Source organism: Trifolium pratense, linkage group LG6, assembly GCF_020283565.1.
Source record: "Trifolium pratense cultivar HEN17-A07 linkage group LG6, ARS_RC_1.1, whole genome shotgun sequence".
NCBI lineage: Eukaryota > Viridiplantae > Streptophyta > Magnoliopsida > Fabales > Fabaceae > Trifolium > Trifolium pratense.
Window position 1 is genome coordinate 18,256,173 of NC_060064.1, and position 16,395 is coordinate 18,272,567.

The 16,395-nt window shown below is 30.6% G+C and overlaps 1 protein-coding gene and 1 pseudogene across 28 annotated transcripts; both read right to left on the reverse strand.

Annotated features, from left to right (window-relative positions):
* Positions 1–1,600: 1,600 nt before the first annotated feature.
* LOC123890194 lies at positions 1,601–5,004 on the reverse strand. Of its 28 annotated transcripts, XR_006802755.1 has the most exons (7): positions 3,895–5,001; positions 3,302–3,341; positions 3,162–3,225; positions 2,934–3,036; positions 2,650–2,731; positions 2,377–2,426; positions 1,601–2,175 (listed from the first exon to the last, which is right to left on the reverse strand). XR_006802755.1 is itself a non-coding variant. In XM_045939749.1 (4 exons), the coding sequence occupies exons 2-4, from the start codon at positions 2,965–2,967 to the stop codon at positions 2,040–2,042; spliced, it is 309 nt and encodes a 102-aa protein (XP_045795705.1). In that variant the 5' UTR covers positions 2,968–3,036; positions 4,520–4,996; the 3' UTR covers positions 1,601–2,039. The 28 variants fall into 28 exon arrangements, 1 of the variants encoding a protein (XP_045795705.1); XR_006802769.1 differs by lacking the exon at positions 3,302–3,341 and having other exon boundaries at positions 1,601–2,169; positions 2,377–2,731; positions 2,877–3,036; positions 4,520–4,610; positions 4,756–4,999; XR_006802753.1 differs by having other exon boundaries at positions 1,601–2,169; positions 2,377–2,731; positions 2,877–3,036; positions 4,520–4,995.
* Positions 5,005–9,125: 4,121 nt separating this feature from the next.
* On the reverse strand, positions 9,126–11,693 carry LOC123892978 (annotated as a pseudogene).
* Between the last annotated feature and the right edge of the window lie 4,702 nt (positions 11,694–16,395).

Sequence of the window (16,395 nt, forward strand, 5' to 3'; positions counted from 1 at the left end):
ATATTAAAATCGATCACACTCAAAGTTACTAATTTATTCTTATTAGTTATTACTTTTAAGTTTTAACTACATTGCAAGTTTTATATCCTTCATTGTAATTTCACTAAAAGAATATATATAAAAATATATGATAAATACAAAAAAAAATTATATGCTTAAAAATAGAAACAAAACATATTATAGATTGGAATAAAATAGAACAATCTGTACTCATAAAAGTAGCAACAAAACAGATTAATATGATCAACTCAAGAAAAAAGAGAATAAAATAGTCAATAAAAAAATTGTAGAAAAAATAAGATGAAGATACATAAAATTAGGAATATAGAACTAGAAACATAAACAATATTTTTCATAAAATAAACAATATACTACTAACTATTAATAATAATATTATTATTATTTTAATGATACAATAAAGTTAATTACTATCAAATTTACTAAATTATCCTAAATACTCCTAATCAAATTTTTAATTTTTAATTAAAAAAGATACACTGGACTATTATTTGTGACGAATACATAAAAAATATAATTTATCATTGATAATTATAATAAAATTTATTCATTTAATAAGTTTGACAAAAAAATAGTACAATTGTTTCACTTATATTTTAACAATATTATATAACAAATTTTTAAATATTTTATTTTAAATAAATTTTCTACCATAATATAATAACAATCTTAAATATCGAATAAAATTCAATGACTCGTGCGAGTGCACGGGTATTTGAACTAATTTTAATATATAAATTGTATTCACATGGTTTTTTGGAAATAAAAATAAAAATATTGGATGAAATAAATTAGCTCTATCATACTTTTATTATATTTTAAATTTTAATTAAGCTTTTATAATTTTTTAAATTTTGTTAAAAAAAAGTATTGGTATTCAAAAAAGTTATTATATTTTAAATTATTAATATACCTTTTAGAAAAATGTGATGATGTAGTGGTTTAATTTTTGAGTTTAATTGTTGTGCACAGTCAGTGTAAAGTTTTTTTACACATACATCCAATGATGCGTTGCCACATCATTTAATGAATGTGACACATTATGTCACTACTAGAAAACTCGGCTTTAGCGACCGATTTAGAGACCGATTTTCATCAAAATCGGTCTCTAAATCTGTTAGCGACCGATTTTGCGACCAGAAAAAATCAGTATCAACAACCATGGTCGCTACTCCGTTGTGACCAACCTAGCGACCGATTTAGTAGCGACTGAAGTAGCGACCGATTTTAGAGACCGAAATAGTGACTGAAATTAGAGACTGGGTTAGAGACTGGATTTGTGTCGCTGGTTGCGACTTATTGTGCGACGCTATAGCGACTGATTTAGTGACTGGTAATAGCGACCGATTTTGTGACCAATTTGAAAATATTTTCTCTGTTCGTTGCGACCGAATTAGCGACGCTATGTGGAAAATCCAGTCTCTATTTCGGTCTCTAATGATATTTTTTTAATTATTATTATTATTATTATTATTATTATTAATTTACAATGTCAGAAAAGCAATTTTTTGAATCTAGTTTAATACTGTATCTCATAAACTATTTTATACACACCAAACAATTAAACATGCACACAACAATATGAACATAATATATTTATATTTAAGTATTACCAACTATTTATCCAAAAATACATAATCAATCCAAAAATAAAGAAGCAATTCATCTCCTTAACAAAATTCCAACTACCCTGCCAATAAACCCAACTACCCAAGCAATACATTCTGATATGCTGATTAACAATCAAATGGAAAAGAGACAATCCAAGGCAACCAATCAATCTTAAACAAGCAAACTATATACAAATGAAGAAAAGGATCAAAAAGCATCCAACCAAACTCCTTAACTGATCACACAGTTGATCTGGAAGAGTCAAACCTATACATAAGCTGAGATAAGCAATCTGCATGCGACAACCTCGATACCGCATCACACCAACAGGTTCCACAAAACAAAAATTTCCAGCGATGCTTTTTAAATGGTGGTGCCTTAGGACCTCTCGCCAATGCCACTAGCTATACTCAAGCACCAGAAGCAAAAAGCGTTTCCAACCCAAGCCGATCCCGACACGGCATTTTTGAGGTACGACCAAGGCACGAACAAAAAAAAAAAGACGCAGCACGTGGACAAGCAATGTGCATGAGACACAACCTGCAGCTAGAAACACGTAAAATTTGTGAATGTGTAACTATGTAAAGATGAAGGATCACAGTAAATTTTACACAACAGATAAAGGACTAAAATTATATTTTAGCCAAAATGAAATCATTGTACAAGAGATATACATCATCTAATGAAAACATGACTATATATAATAAAAAACTAAAAGTATAAAATATTGATTAGAAAACATTATACCTCCAATATTTGGTCAATCTGCATCATTACAATTTGAAATATTTGTGTACCTTTGAAAAGATCAATGGCTAAAGTTATATTTTAACCAAAATATATCATCATGCAAGAGACATACATACATCATCTAGGATGTTAAAGTAACTAACTACATTCAAACCTAAGGTAATTGGGATCCTTCATTACATTTTACAAGCCTTAAATATCCCTAGCAAGCTGGCATGTAATTTGTAACCAATCTCTAAAACAATTATACTGAACAATGTACTTATTAACCTCAGCTTCCTGCTAAACTCCATAAACAAACATTTTTCATCAACTTCAAGTTCAACAACACCTTCATCATGGATCTTCACATCTGAATGATACATATTAGTAAACATGTTAGAGCCTGAATCTCAATAGTATCATTCACAAAAGTTAATTAAGCTAATTCATTTTGGGAATTACCTTGTAACAAGAAAACATATTCATCATTATAGCTAATTCATTTTAGGAATTACCTTGTAACAAGAAAACATATTCATCATTATAGCTCCTTAATTTCCATAATTCCTTACCACTGATATCCAAGTACTCAGACTTAATTCTCATTGCATCACAACATTGGTTCCCTACTTGGTGTGAACACAGTTAGAAGAAGAAAATCCAATGTATATTAATCTGCACACACACAAAAAATCCCTTTATGTTTAACTTATGCATATATATATTAACTAAGCACTAATTTGACATACTATTCAAAACGATGTTTTGAAGGTAACAAAACTAATACAACTTATACATACAAGTTTGAAGAAATAATATCATAATTTGTTTTCCAGGTAAGAAAGAATCCTATCATTTTGTATCCTGAAATTTCAAATAATACAAATGTAAATAATCAACATTATCTAGATGCAAAATGTTATGACAGTGCAAAACATACACAAGCACCCAGGTAAGAAAGAATCCTATCATTTTGTATCCTGAAATCAAAAACCAAAGATAACCTGTTAATTAATCCAAATAGGATATAATCCAATCCAAACCAACTGAAACTCAAGAACAGATCAATGTTTTTGTTTTGAAACTGCAAATATATTAATAGCTCAAACATTAGCACAAGAAGTGCCAAAAATGGGGAAGAAGTACATAGAAGCCCGCTACCAAAGCACAGGCTGCAAAAGAACATAGAAGTGTACCTAGAAAACACCATGACAAATATACCACACCTTAAACAGAACAAAAAAACATCCACCCGACATTACAAACCTAAACACATAAATAATATAACACTAAAAAATTATAACCCACACAACACATAATAATGAAAACATGAAAGAAAAGAACCAAAGCCGCCTGCTAAATCCAAGAAGTAGCTAAACAATAACACTTCCCTTATAGCATTGATTCTTAAAAGAACTTACACAATAATGTAATTCAATATAACAATGACAATGAAAATGAAACTTGAAACTAGTATAGCAAATTTTTTTAGCAGGAGTGTAAGCAAATTCAGTATATAGGCTATCAAGTTACTTGCTTAAGGAATTCTGCTCCAAATTAAAAGCCCTTGTGATATTCAAGTAACCTTTCACTCGGCCTTTAGTTACCGCAGAAGGATCATCTTAACCTTTCATCAACATAACCAAAACACAAGAACCCATCATAGCCAAAACAGGATTATGATTAATCATCTCATTAATTATATTAAAACATGCATCCTCAGTTTTCCTCATTGCCTCAGAAAGAGCTTCTAACACGTCTATGTGATCCATTAAAAAAAAACATCTATGTGACAAAAACCCTCTTCACTTTATTACTACTATTTTGATTTCGATTACATAGAAACCCTTTAAGCTCATCATGTACAACATAAAAAATATTATTAACAAGATAATCAGTTGCATCAGGACCATTAAATCCATCACAAAAACAAAATAAAAAAAAAAATCAAATGTTTATGTTAAATTTGTTTACATGGACTCTTGCTTTGCAAAAGCAAATTTTTTAAATTCTCTACAACCGGAAAATGGTTATATAAAGTTAACAAACCTAAATCAAATTTCCTACGTACCTAAGTGACACACAGTGCGTACTAAGTAGCCTGTCAAACTGAAATAGATCAAGCAGAATGACTACAAGCAGAACAAGCATAACATACCTTTAAATTCTTGAAACCACAAGTCCCTCGTATTAATGTGTATCTTTTTCCACTAGCTCTCTTCTTTGTGGTCTAATACACAACCTTACCACTACACTTCCAAACACAAAATCAAAATAAAAAACAAAATAAACTATTATAATAATAAATCTGAGATTGAGAATTTGAAAAAGAGATTATCAGGTGTTTCAATCGATTTGAAGATGTTAGGAGTTCTGGGTAGATAGAGTACTGACAGGCGGGTTAAACGAGTGAGGGTTTGTGTGAGCCATGATGGTGAACGAGCTCGTGAACGAGTTAGGGTTAAACGAGTGAGGGTTAAACGATGGTGAGAAGAAGGGTTGTGCGGTGGTAAGGTGGTGAGGTTCTGCTTCGCGAAAATATGGTTTCAGGCATTCAAGGGTTAAGCGAAATTTGATTTGGGTGGTGAGGTTATGCTTTACACTTAATTTGATTTGATTTGGGAAACTGAAAAGTAAAAAGTAAATATTGATTAAAAATAATTGATTTGGGTTAGGCGACCGATTTTAGCAACCAACATATTTAATATTTTAAATCTTTACATATCGGTCTCTAATTCGGTCTCTATAGTGACCAAAATAATTCAGTCGCTAATTTTTGGTCTCTAAATCGGTCTCTAAATTTAGTAGCGACCGATTTAGCGACCAAAATATTTTTTATTTTAAATCTTAACATTTTGGTCTCTAATTCAGTCTCTATAGTGACCAAAATAATTCGGTCTCTACATCGGTCGCTAAAAGTGAATTTTCTAGTAGTGTGTATTTTCAAATACCATACATGATGTGTCAGTATATTATTGGACGCATGTGTAAAATAATTTTACACTGACGGTGCATATAAATTAAATTCTTAATTTTTTTGGTTACACATGCGTTTTTAATTAATATTTAATACTAAATGTTACGTCAAAAAAAATTACTCGTAATACTAAATGTTTTTATGTTGGATAAATAATTGACTCCTATTTTTTATTTTTTTTGACAGATAATTGACTCCTATGTTAGAGGCACTTTTAACTTTTATTATCAGCCTAAAAATATTGGAATATTTTTTGTTTATATTGAGCTGATGATCGAATCCAGGACCTAGAGCGTACCATTCAAACCCGTCACGAATTTTGCTTAGATCTTCATGTGGTTCCTAAGCAGATTAGGATCACTTTTAACTTTTAACTATTGTTACACCGTATAATCTTACTCCTGATATATGCATGACAAAACCTTACATGTTCTTGAGTTGTATTATACCAAGACCGTCAAACCCAAAAGATGGAATTGATGCATATTTATAACCATTAATTGATGATTTGAAGAGGTTGTGGATTGGTCAATTGACATATGATATTGCGAGGAAGGAGAATTTCACAATGAGGGCATCTTTGATGTGGACTATTAACGACTTTCCTGCATATGACATGTTGTCTGGTTGATTGACTCATGGTAAATTGGTTTGTCCCCATTGCATGGAACGCGCAAAGTCTTTTAACTTGAAAAATGGTGGAAAGGCTCCGTGGTTTGATTGTCATCGTAGGTTCTTATCGGCAAATCATCAATTTGGGAGGAAAAGGAATTTGTTTAAGTTAAACACATCAGAAACGGATGGTCCGCCTCGTAAGATAACATCGTATGATGTATTTCACAGAGTCAGTGGACTATTGAAATGTCCAGATGTTGGCAAAATGAGCAGATATGATGGATACGGAAAATCGCACAATTAGACTAAAAGAAGTATTTTTTGGGACCTCCCTTACTGAAAAGACAATTTACTGATGCATAATCTTAATATCATGCATATTGAAAAGATTTTTTGTGACAATATACTACACAAATTTTTTTTTGTTGATATTTTATCATAAAAAAAAAAAGATAACTAAAAGATGAAATACTTAAAATGATTTTTTTTATAAGAAAGTGTTTAATGATATTTTCATTTGAATTTCTTTTTTACAAAATTCTTTTTTAAAAAGTTGTAACAAATGACAATGATCTCAAGGCTCTGTTTAGTAAAATTAAGCTATAAGCTAGCTTATAGCTGAAAAGCTAGTTTATAGCTGATAGCTGAAAAACTAGCTGATTGAAATTAAAGTGTTTGGTAAAATTGACTTTTTAAATGATTGATAAATATAAAAAGACATAAAATGACATTTATATGTAGTGGGTAGTTTTTGTTTTAGTGGGTAGTTTTTTATTTTATAAAAAATAATAAAATTAAATTAAAGGTTAAAAATGAAAAAAACTGTAAAAAGCTATAAACTATAAGCTCAAACGCTACTTGAAATAATATCTCAAAAAAAGCTATAAGCTCATGAGAAAAACTTTTTACCAAGCACTTTTATTTTTTTCAAAAAAGCTTATAAGCAAGTCCAATAAGCTATAAGCTTATTGGACTTACCAAACACACCCCAAATTTATATGAACAAGTTGTTTTGAAGTAGTTTGTTAATATAATTAGGATCTCAAGTTGTTTGACAAACCCAAGTTTAATTTTTCGGTGAACAAAATAATTTTTAGTGAGATGTTACTTATCTTTCGACAGTACTTCAAATTATTAATTAGGACTTATTTTTCTATGGATTAGAGAGCTAATAAAAAAACACGAGAATTTATACATATACATATAGCAAAAACAAAATTCTAGAAAAAAATACACCGCAAATACAAAAAATTAAGACATTTGGTTGGTAAAGTTTGCAAAAGAAAATGGTAAACATGATTTCTTGATTATTTTTTTATTAAAATTTTCCAAATAGAATGATATTTACCGCCATTATTATTATAGTGCTATGAAACACAAACATTCATCAAAGTGTTTTGTGTCCGACACACGTCGATGTCCGTCATCGACACATTTAATCACATTGAATTATTTTATTTTCTCAAATTATTATCGGTGTCAATGTGTCTGCGAGACTACATCTGTGTATGTTTATGGTCCGTGTCAGTCTTTTGTGCTTCATAGTTATATTGAACATTCCGTGTCAGTCTGTGTTATACATAAGTTTTAAATTCAATTTGCCTACAGATCATTATCAACGGGTCCCAAATAATTCTTCTTATCTTTAGAAAAGTAACAAAATTGATTAAAATGATTAAACCAGTACTAAAAAATAGGAAAAAAATGGATTTTTTTTTTTACAAAAGGAAAAATAATGAATTTTGATCTTCACATATGGCATATCATTAATATGAAATAGTCAAATTTTATAATAAAATATTACATAGTCAAAATTATATTTATCCCATAGTCAACACAAGTTTCATTCAATATTTCCCTTTTCCCGCCAAAGCAAAAGTTTACAGCTGGCATTGTTAGATTCTGTTAGCAAAAGTTTTCTGTTTTTCAGTTACTTTACTCTCTTGCATTTTCATTCCACATTATAAATACACCACACTGCATCATTCATTCACTATTTCAATCACTTTCAATTCATCACTCTCACTCACAAATCAAGATTCAAGATCACTCTTTTTTTTTGCTTCACAATGCATAAGGTTCTACAAATTGTAGTTGATCTGTTCAGGAGGAGGAATGATGATCTCATTGCATTCGATGAAGACCCTTACACGAGATCGATCAATCTCGAACGACATTGCTTTGGAGAATTTTCTATGGCTAATGCTCAAGCCAATACAATTATGGAAGATCAAAGCCAAGTTGAAGTTGCCTCTCACAATGCACTGTATCTTTGAGTTTACGATGGCCATGGTGGCGTCGAAGCATTGCTCTATATATGTTCTTAATAACCTCTTCAACAATGCTCTATATATGTTCTTAATAACCTCTTCAACAATCTATTGAATGAGTATCTTTCTTTAATTAATTCTTTTTATTAATTTTAGATCTGTTTCTTGATTTGGGGGAAAATTGAGTTTTTACTTTTTGTTGTTCGATTTAGCTTTTGCTCTTACCCCTTGTATTTATCTCTTGTACTTTGTAATTTGTTTGGCTCTCATAACTGATGAGTGTTTGTTAATAAAATTTTGCTGCTCAACAACAAAAAATCAAACTGGTGTCAATTATGTCATTATTTCAACCATGAAAATGAAAATAACCATTAAATAATACTTTCAAACATCAATGTATATTATCGATAATATTTTGAATATTTTTTAAATACCGGTCCACAATGGACCACTTGAAGAAATGATCCATATAGAATTTTTCATTTTTAATATATTATATGCTATATTTTACTTCAAATATATTATTTATTTCGTTAAAAAAGTCAAACTATTATTTTATAGTATTTTTATAATATTAATATTTAATAAAAATATTTACAAGTTGTAATTTGGATATCCAAAAATCGATTCAAATTAAACCGCATAAAATTGAATCGGATAAGATCAGATTTTTTAAATTTATCTTCCAAAATTGAACTGAACCACAAATAAATTTATTTTTGAATCGGACGAATTTTTGCTTCAAAACCGATCCAAACCTAACTGCGAACACCCGTAACTATATGTTTGTGTAAGTTTTTCATTGGTTTTAAAAAATTTGGAATTGTTTTTTTGGTATTAAAATTTTGGAATATTAAATATACAAAAGGTTAATAGATGATAACAAAATTTATATGTTATAGTCTGAATAAAAATAAAATTTATAAAATGATAAATATAAGGTGTACAAATGAATCATTCCAAACAACAATGAAAACAATTAGAAAGAAGAAATTATAAATTAATTAACCTTATGATACTACTGACTTGAAGTTTTTGCACATAAATTTCAACAATAATGTAAGATCAAATAAATAAAGTTATTTCCTTCTTCTCTGAATAGGAAGATTTTTCACTATTGCCATGTCACTGCAATAGGACTTCTAACCTTATATTTTCCAGATACCCAAATGAGTGATCCAAATGATGAAGTACCAATAACTCTTGTTTTTCCAACTGCTAAAAATGTAACTTTATAGCTTAATTTCTGACCCAATTTTTCAAACTTCAATTTCCTTGGTTCAACACTAACAATAACTCCATTAGGTTGTTCAACTTTAACATCATAATAAGCACTTTTTGATTTCCCAACATTTGTAACAACTCTTTTGTATGTCACATTATGTACTGTTCTACTAAACAAAACAGCAAATGAAGGATAATTCAAGTCACCAACTTGAAAAAGTGGTTTCTTTGAACATTTGAAGTTGGTTTTTGTCAATATAGTAATCTCTGATGAAGTAAAGTTAAGGCTGCAAAAGTAATTCAAATAGTCATTAGTGTTAATATCATAGACTAATCCAGGATCAGAAGCACTTTCTGGATTAACATGTCCTGAACCAAATGCAAAAGGGTTAGCTGAAGCCGAGTTATTCGAAGCAAGATCTGAAATCGGAAGGTTTTTATTGTTCAATGTGTAAGCTGTTGTCATAAGAGATGATTTGATCATTGCAGGTGACCAATCTTTATGAACAGATTTAATCAACGCGGCTATGCCGCTAACATGAGGACAAGACATTGATGTACCTGAAACAATGTTAAAAAGGACTCTTCTTTTGTCACTTTTGACCATAGTTGGACTAGTGTTTGATGGCCATGCAGCTAAGATGTTAACACCAGGTGCTGTTATATCTGGTTTGATAACATCTTGTCCTATTATATTTGGTCCTCTAGATGAAAATGCTGCCATTATTGGCGCAACATTACCGTATCTTGTTCCTAGAAATGAAATTGAAGCGGTTGGTTTTTTAACAGTGTTAATGTAGCTTCTGATGATTTTACCTGCTGAAGCACCTAATGAAGTAGCTGGTAAAACATGAGCATCAGAAAGAAGCTCTTCACCTTGATTTTCCGAGTTAAGTAGTATCATTCCATATCCACCTGATTTTTTAACTTCTACACCTTTTTCTGTTCTGCTGTTGATTCCTCTTTCACAAACAACTATTTTTCGGAAAACAAGTTTTTTATCAAGTGAGTTTTTTGTGCAAAACACTGCTTCTCGCTTTTTACCTGCTGTTTTTCCATACACAAGTTGAAATTGTTGGTTTGTTTGATTTTTTCCTTGGTACAAAGATGTGCCTTCAAAAGTTTTTGAGTTTCCGAGTTTGACTTTTGTTGGAAAAGTTCTGTCAATGTAGCTAGCAGCAACTGTCATGATCCATGGCGAGCCGTTTCCAACTGTTGATGCAAAAGGGCCAGAGTTGCCTGCGGAGCAAGAAACAAAAACGCCGTTTTTTGTTGCTCCAAATGAAGCTATAGCAATACTATCATTATAAAATGGTTTTGGAATACTTCCTAAAGAGAGTGAAAGTACATCAACACCATCAGAAACTGCTTGGTCCATTGCTGCTAATACGTCCGAATTTGCACAGCCAGAAAGCCAACACACTTTATACGCCGCAATTCTTGAAGTATACCTCATTCCACTTGCTGAACCTTTAGCAAGTCCAAAAATGCTTGCTTTTTGAACCACATTACCGGCTGCAGTTGAGGCAGTGTGTGTTCCATGACCTTGAGAGTCTCTAGCGGAACGATAATCAGTTGTTTCGTTGATTTTTCCGATGAATTTTTCGTACCCTCTGAAATAGTATCTTGCACCAATGAGTTTCTTGTTACAGTTCGAGGATGAGAATTTGGTGCCATTTTCACAAATACCTTTCCATTTAGGAGGTATTGGAGAAAAGCTAGAGTCTTTGAAACTGATGTGTTCCGGCCATATTCCGGAATCAAGGACACCAATGATAACATCAGAGGCCAAATTTGGAGCACTCAAGAGTCCTTTTCCATTTGTTAGGCCAAGAAAATGTGGTGTGTATGTTGTGTGGAGGGTTAAAAGTTCATCAGGTATGGCTGAAAGGAAACCATCAACTTGGCTTAAGTGTTTAAGTTGTTTCTCAGAAAGTGTGGCTGCAAAACCAAACATGTTTGTTTCATAGGCATATAAAAGCTGAGGTGATAAAATCTCTTCTTCTTGTTCTTCTTCCATTGAAGCTTGAGAAATGAAATCAATGATTGATTCAGACCATGGTTTTGTGCTGTCTTGAGAATGAACTGAGGCTTCAATTTTGGTTTTATCCATGTGTACTATATATGTTTGCTGCACCGTGATAGCCATTGAATTTGTCGCCAAAAGAGCTAGAAATAGAAAACTAAACATCATGATGCCTGCAAAAAAAATGAAGAGAAGAACAATTCATGACATGTATTAGGATCTAAATATATGCTTAAGGATTAATCTTCTAATGCAACAAAATAAAATAGGAAAAAATACTAATATATTAGATATCAAAAAACTTCTACAAACTACTTTTCTTTAACATTTTTTGCTTATACTTTGTAGAAACAACTCTCACTACAAAAAATTTGTGATATAGTGATCGATTTAGAGACCAAAAATTAATGTCACATCAATCACTAGCACTAGTACATAGTGCTTTAACTACATTTTTCAAATCAGTCGTAAACTCATTTAATTAGAAGTAAATTTATAGACCGATTTAGCGACTGGTTTGGAAAATAAGTCGCTAAACCGGTCGCTAAATAGTGAACTTTTAGCTGATATGAGTCAATAGGTAATCTTAGAATATTATGTACTCTAGGAATACAAATATTTAAGAAGTTAATTTTTCTTCTTACATATATAACTATGCATATTAAACAAACTATGCAAGGCAAAGAGATATGCTATAGAAAGATTGAAGTAGTAGTTAGTACCTATGCTGGACTTAGCACAAGACAAGGACTAATGAAAATAAACACATAACATCAAATCTTAAATAAGCACAAAAAGTGAAGGATTAAACTTTTTATAAATGCTTCAAAAAAAAAAAACTTTTTATAAATGCTCATTATTAAAAAAAAAAAAAACAGTTGTCAGTTACCTTCTCTTTACTTTTCTTCTACTTCAAGACTGCATTTCTCAGCAACTCAAAGATCTTTAAATGTATATAAATAGAAAGTCTAACTATGTGGCATAATGGCATTGGCTATCATCAAATATATAGAAACATTGCAATACCCTTTTCTCCAGTCTGTACTCAATAATTATAGTAATCACTTGTTTCAAGTTTTACTTTTATAGCACGCTTCCTTCTTGAGAACACTTTTTAAGTTATATTCATGACATTGTTGTAATTATAAGATTGTTTTGATTTTTCTTTTTGGCTTTCATCACCAGTTTGGTTCGTGGGGTCAGTTTTGGCATCAAGTGGTTTCAGCCCCTTCTAATCGCAATTGCGATGGATCGAACTGTGGTCCTGAACCTCATATTGTTTTGATTTTGACTAGAGTACACACCTAAAAGATTAATTATAAGAATGTTTGCTATTTAGTGTTTAATTAATGATCTTCACAACTAGATGTTGTTCCATCCTACTTGTAAGATTTAATTTATGTGGTCAGCATTTTTTGTTTTGGATTAATTGGTTGGGTCCCTTAATGCTCCATGAGGTTATGGCTAGTAAAGTGGCATTTTTGTCATTATTGACTATATCTTTGACTTAGTCTAAGCATTTGATCATATACTAATTACACCATCAACGGTGGTTGAGTCTAGCCGAAAGAGCAAGTTTATAGCAAACGATTTTTTAAAATCATTCTACAGAGCTTATTAAAATAAGTTGAAAACTAACTTATGAACATGTTGCAAACTATTTTTGTACAAATACCATAAGATAATTGTTAATAGATTATTCGAATCCAAACACACCCTAATATGTCATAGACTAATGTATATAAACAGGAATATTTCTATGGACATTCATTGTAACAGTATGGGATGGTAACGGATCAATTAAGTTTCATATGACAAGCTTTGCCAATTTATTCAAAGTTAGTTGAATCACGTGGGAGTTTGGTCCAAATGTTTGGTTCTGCGGCGGAGAGAATTGATTTTGGCATAATTGATTCTGTAAAATTGATTCTGGCCAAAATTGATTTTAAGCTGAAGTGGTTTATGTTTGGATATATTCATGAAAAAGTGAGTTGAACAAAAAATTTGAGTGTAAAAATCAATTCTAGAATCAGAAGCTACGATTTCTAGCTTCAAGTAGAATCAATTCTGGAGGCAGAATCAATTCTACTTTTGAGAAACCAAACAAGTCAGAATTAATTCTACACGTCCAGAATCAATTCTGGATGCTCCAGAATTGAAACCAAACATACACTAAGGGGTGTAGGGCCAAAGAGCTTATAGGACTTGGGATATGGATTGGGTGCAGGCAATGACTGTGACTGCATGCAGTCGGTAGATCATAGTCGTCCGATTTGTAATCGGACGGTTCAGAGTTAAAGTTAAAATATTTATATCTTATAAAATTAAAACCGCACTAAGATCTGAGCCGTCCGATTTTTATCAATCGGTTCAGAGCAGCTGACTGCAGCCCTACTGCACCATAGCTGACTGCTCTGAATCCATTTCCATATGACTTGTGTTGTGGATTGGAAAATACAGAATTGAAATTTTTGATTTTTTTCTCACTAAAATGTTCACATTTCTGTCACAGCTAGATACTACTAGCAGTGTTTATTAATATTGTTGCCAATGTCATTGCTAATTTGCTAGTGTTCACATTATAATACTACCTCTGATCATTTAATAAGAAATAATTCACTTTAGATTATATAATACTATCTCTAATCTTTTTATAAGAAATAATTCATTTTTTAGATGAATTAAATAATTGTTGCATCTCATACGTCGGTTATTCAATTGAACCTAAAAATTGAATTATTTCTCATAAAAAGAACCAAGAGTAAATTAAGGGTCCGTTTGTTATAGATTAAAAAAATAGTGATTTTAATGTAAAATAATTTAGAGATTAGTTTTTAGAGATTTTTAGAAAAGTTGAATTTACTTTGTGTTTGTTTATTATAATAAAAATCACTTTTTTTAAATAAAATAACTTTTAGTTTGTTTGGATATAACTTATAAAAGTGGTTTTTTTAATTACAAATAGCTTTCTTCCTTTAACATTTATTTTCTCTCTCCTCTAAAAAAAATCTATTATTTATAAGCTACTCTTAGTAGCTTCTCATTTTTATTTGTTTTCTGATTATTTTCAGCTTCTGATTATTTTAAAAATCTGTAACAAACAGATGCAAAACAATTAAAAGTAATTATTTTTATAAAAAAAATGATTTTTTTCTAAAATAAGCTATAACAAACGGCCTCTAAGATATTGAGCTCAAGTGCTTAATGAACACTTCTTAAGACGAATTACTTGGAAGAATCCAAGTTTAATTTTTAATAAAAATAATTTTTTATCAGACTTTACTTGCCTCATGGCCGAACTCTAGATTTAAAATTCTTAGTGTTCACTTTTTTTAAACAAGACTAATGTTTTAGGAGTTTCTTTTGAAAGAAGCGTTGTTGTTAAGGAACCACCGATTTGAGACATTGAATGATTCAAGTGGTTGATAAGGTATGGATATGCCAACAATTTTCTACACTCATTGAGAATTTGAGACCACATTTGTGCACATACTATGATCATTACAGTGTGACTTGTGAGATCTCAAACTTTGGTACTTTGAGTCAAATTTAAGGCACTCCTTATTGTAATTGCCTAGATTGGTAATTTTTTTTATTTTTTTTGACAAATGGTAATTAATTATTGGAAAATGACAAATTGGTACATCATATATGATTTTATCCAAATTTATCAAACAACACAAAAAAATGACATCAAATATAATTAATTGCATTTAAAGTGAGTGTTAAAACAGGGGCATCTCGTATCATTTTTACTTTTATTAACAAACATGGGGTACGAGAAAATTTAAACATAATCAAACTTATCATGTGAAGGGTCGGTCGGAACAAGATATTTTCACCAGTAAGATCCGTGAACATCAATGTATCACACTCCAACTAGGTCACATATGATTTCTTGGTTTCGGTCTGCACCTTTTCATCAAATCTAAATCTTTCCATGTATGATTCATGGAGCAAAGAACCAACATGAGAATATCTTTTCATGTGTAATTATTTTATATATATCAAGTTATATAAAAATTATTGATGTTAAAAGTTGGTGGTGCATTTGTGATTTGTCTTAAACAAAGGTGTGTAATCAATTGAATATTTGCTTTCTTTGTAAATTTCAGCATAGTACGTAATATAGTAATAATACAAACAAAAATTTATGTTCCTGTAATTAATATTAATCTCACTCTTTTATTCTCTGATGTAATTTTTCCATCAATTTTTTATGATGCGACAAACAAAAATTTATGTGGCACACTAACATTGTATACCAATGTGGATTTGTATTCTCTACATTTAAAAGTCATAAATTCACCTACATTCAAGCAAATTTTAAGGAGAATTCTATGGTGCATTTCTTAGTTGGTCCGTTTTGGTACATTCCTAATCTGGCCAATGAGAATGCAGTGTTGACTAACTTTGAATTATATGGTACAAACAACATATATGGTACTTACCATGTATCTTTACATCTATTAATATTTCTACTAAGTCCCAAACATATTAAAAGTTACAAAATTACCCCAATGTTTAAATTATTTTTAATTGTGATCATAAATCAATTAAAACAAAATTACAGCTAAAATTAAATCAAAAAAACGTCACAAAATCATCGTTTTTTTAACACTAAATTATGCATAGAAATTCATTTGGTTCACAACTAGTGTTGTTTGGCAGGTTCCATCACTTATTTTGTTGGTCATATTTTGACGAGAGTGCACCATCATAAGAAACAGTTTCATTGACACAGTTTGTGAAGCATGCTGTAGAAGAGATCTCATTACAATAAACAAAATTTGGAATGAGGGAGGTACAAGGATAACATAGATGTTGCAAACCAGGTCATTCAAGCTTCTCAACATTTGTTTCTGAGAGAGGGCAGAATAAGACGATGGATGACGAAGATTAAGAAGAAGAAGAATAAGAAC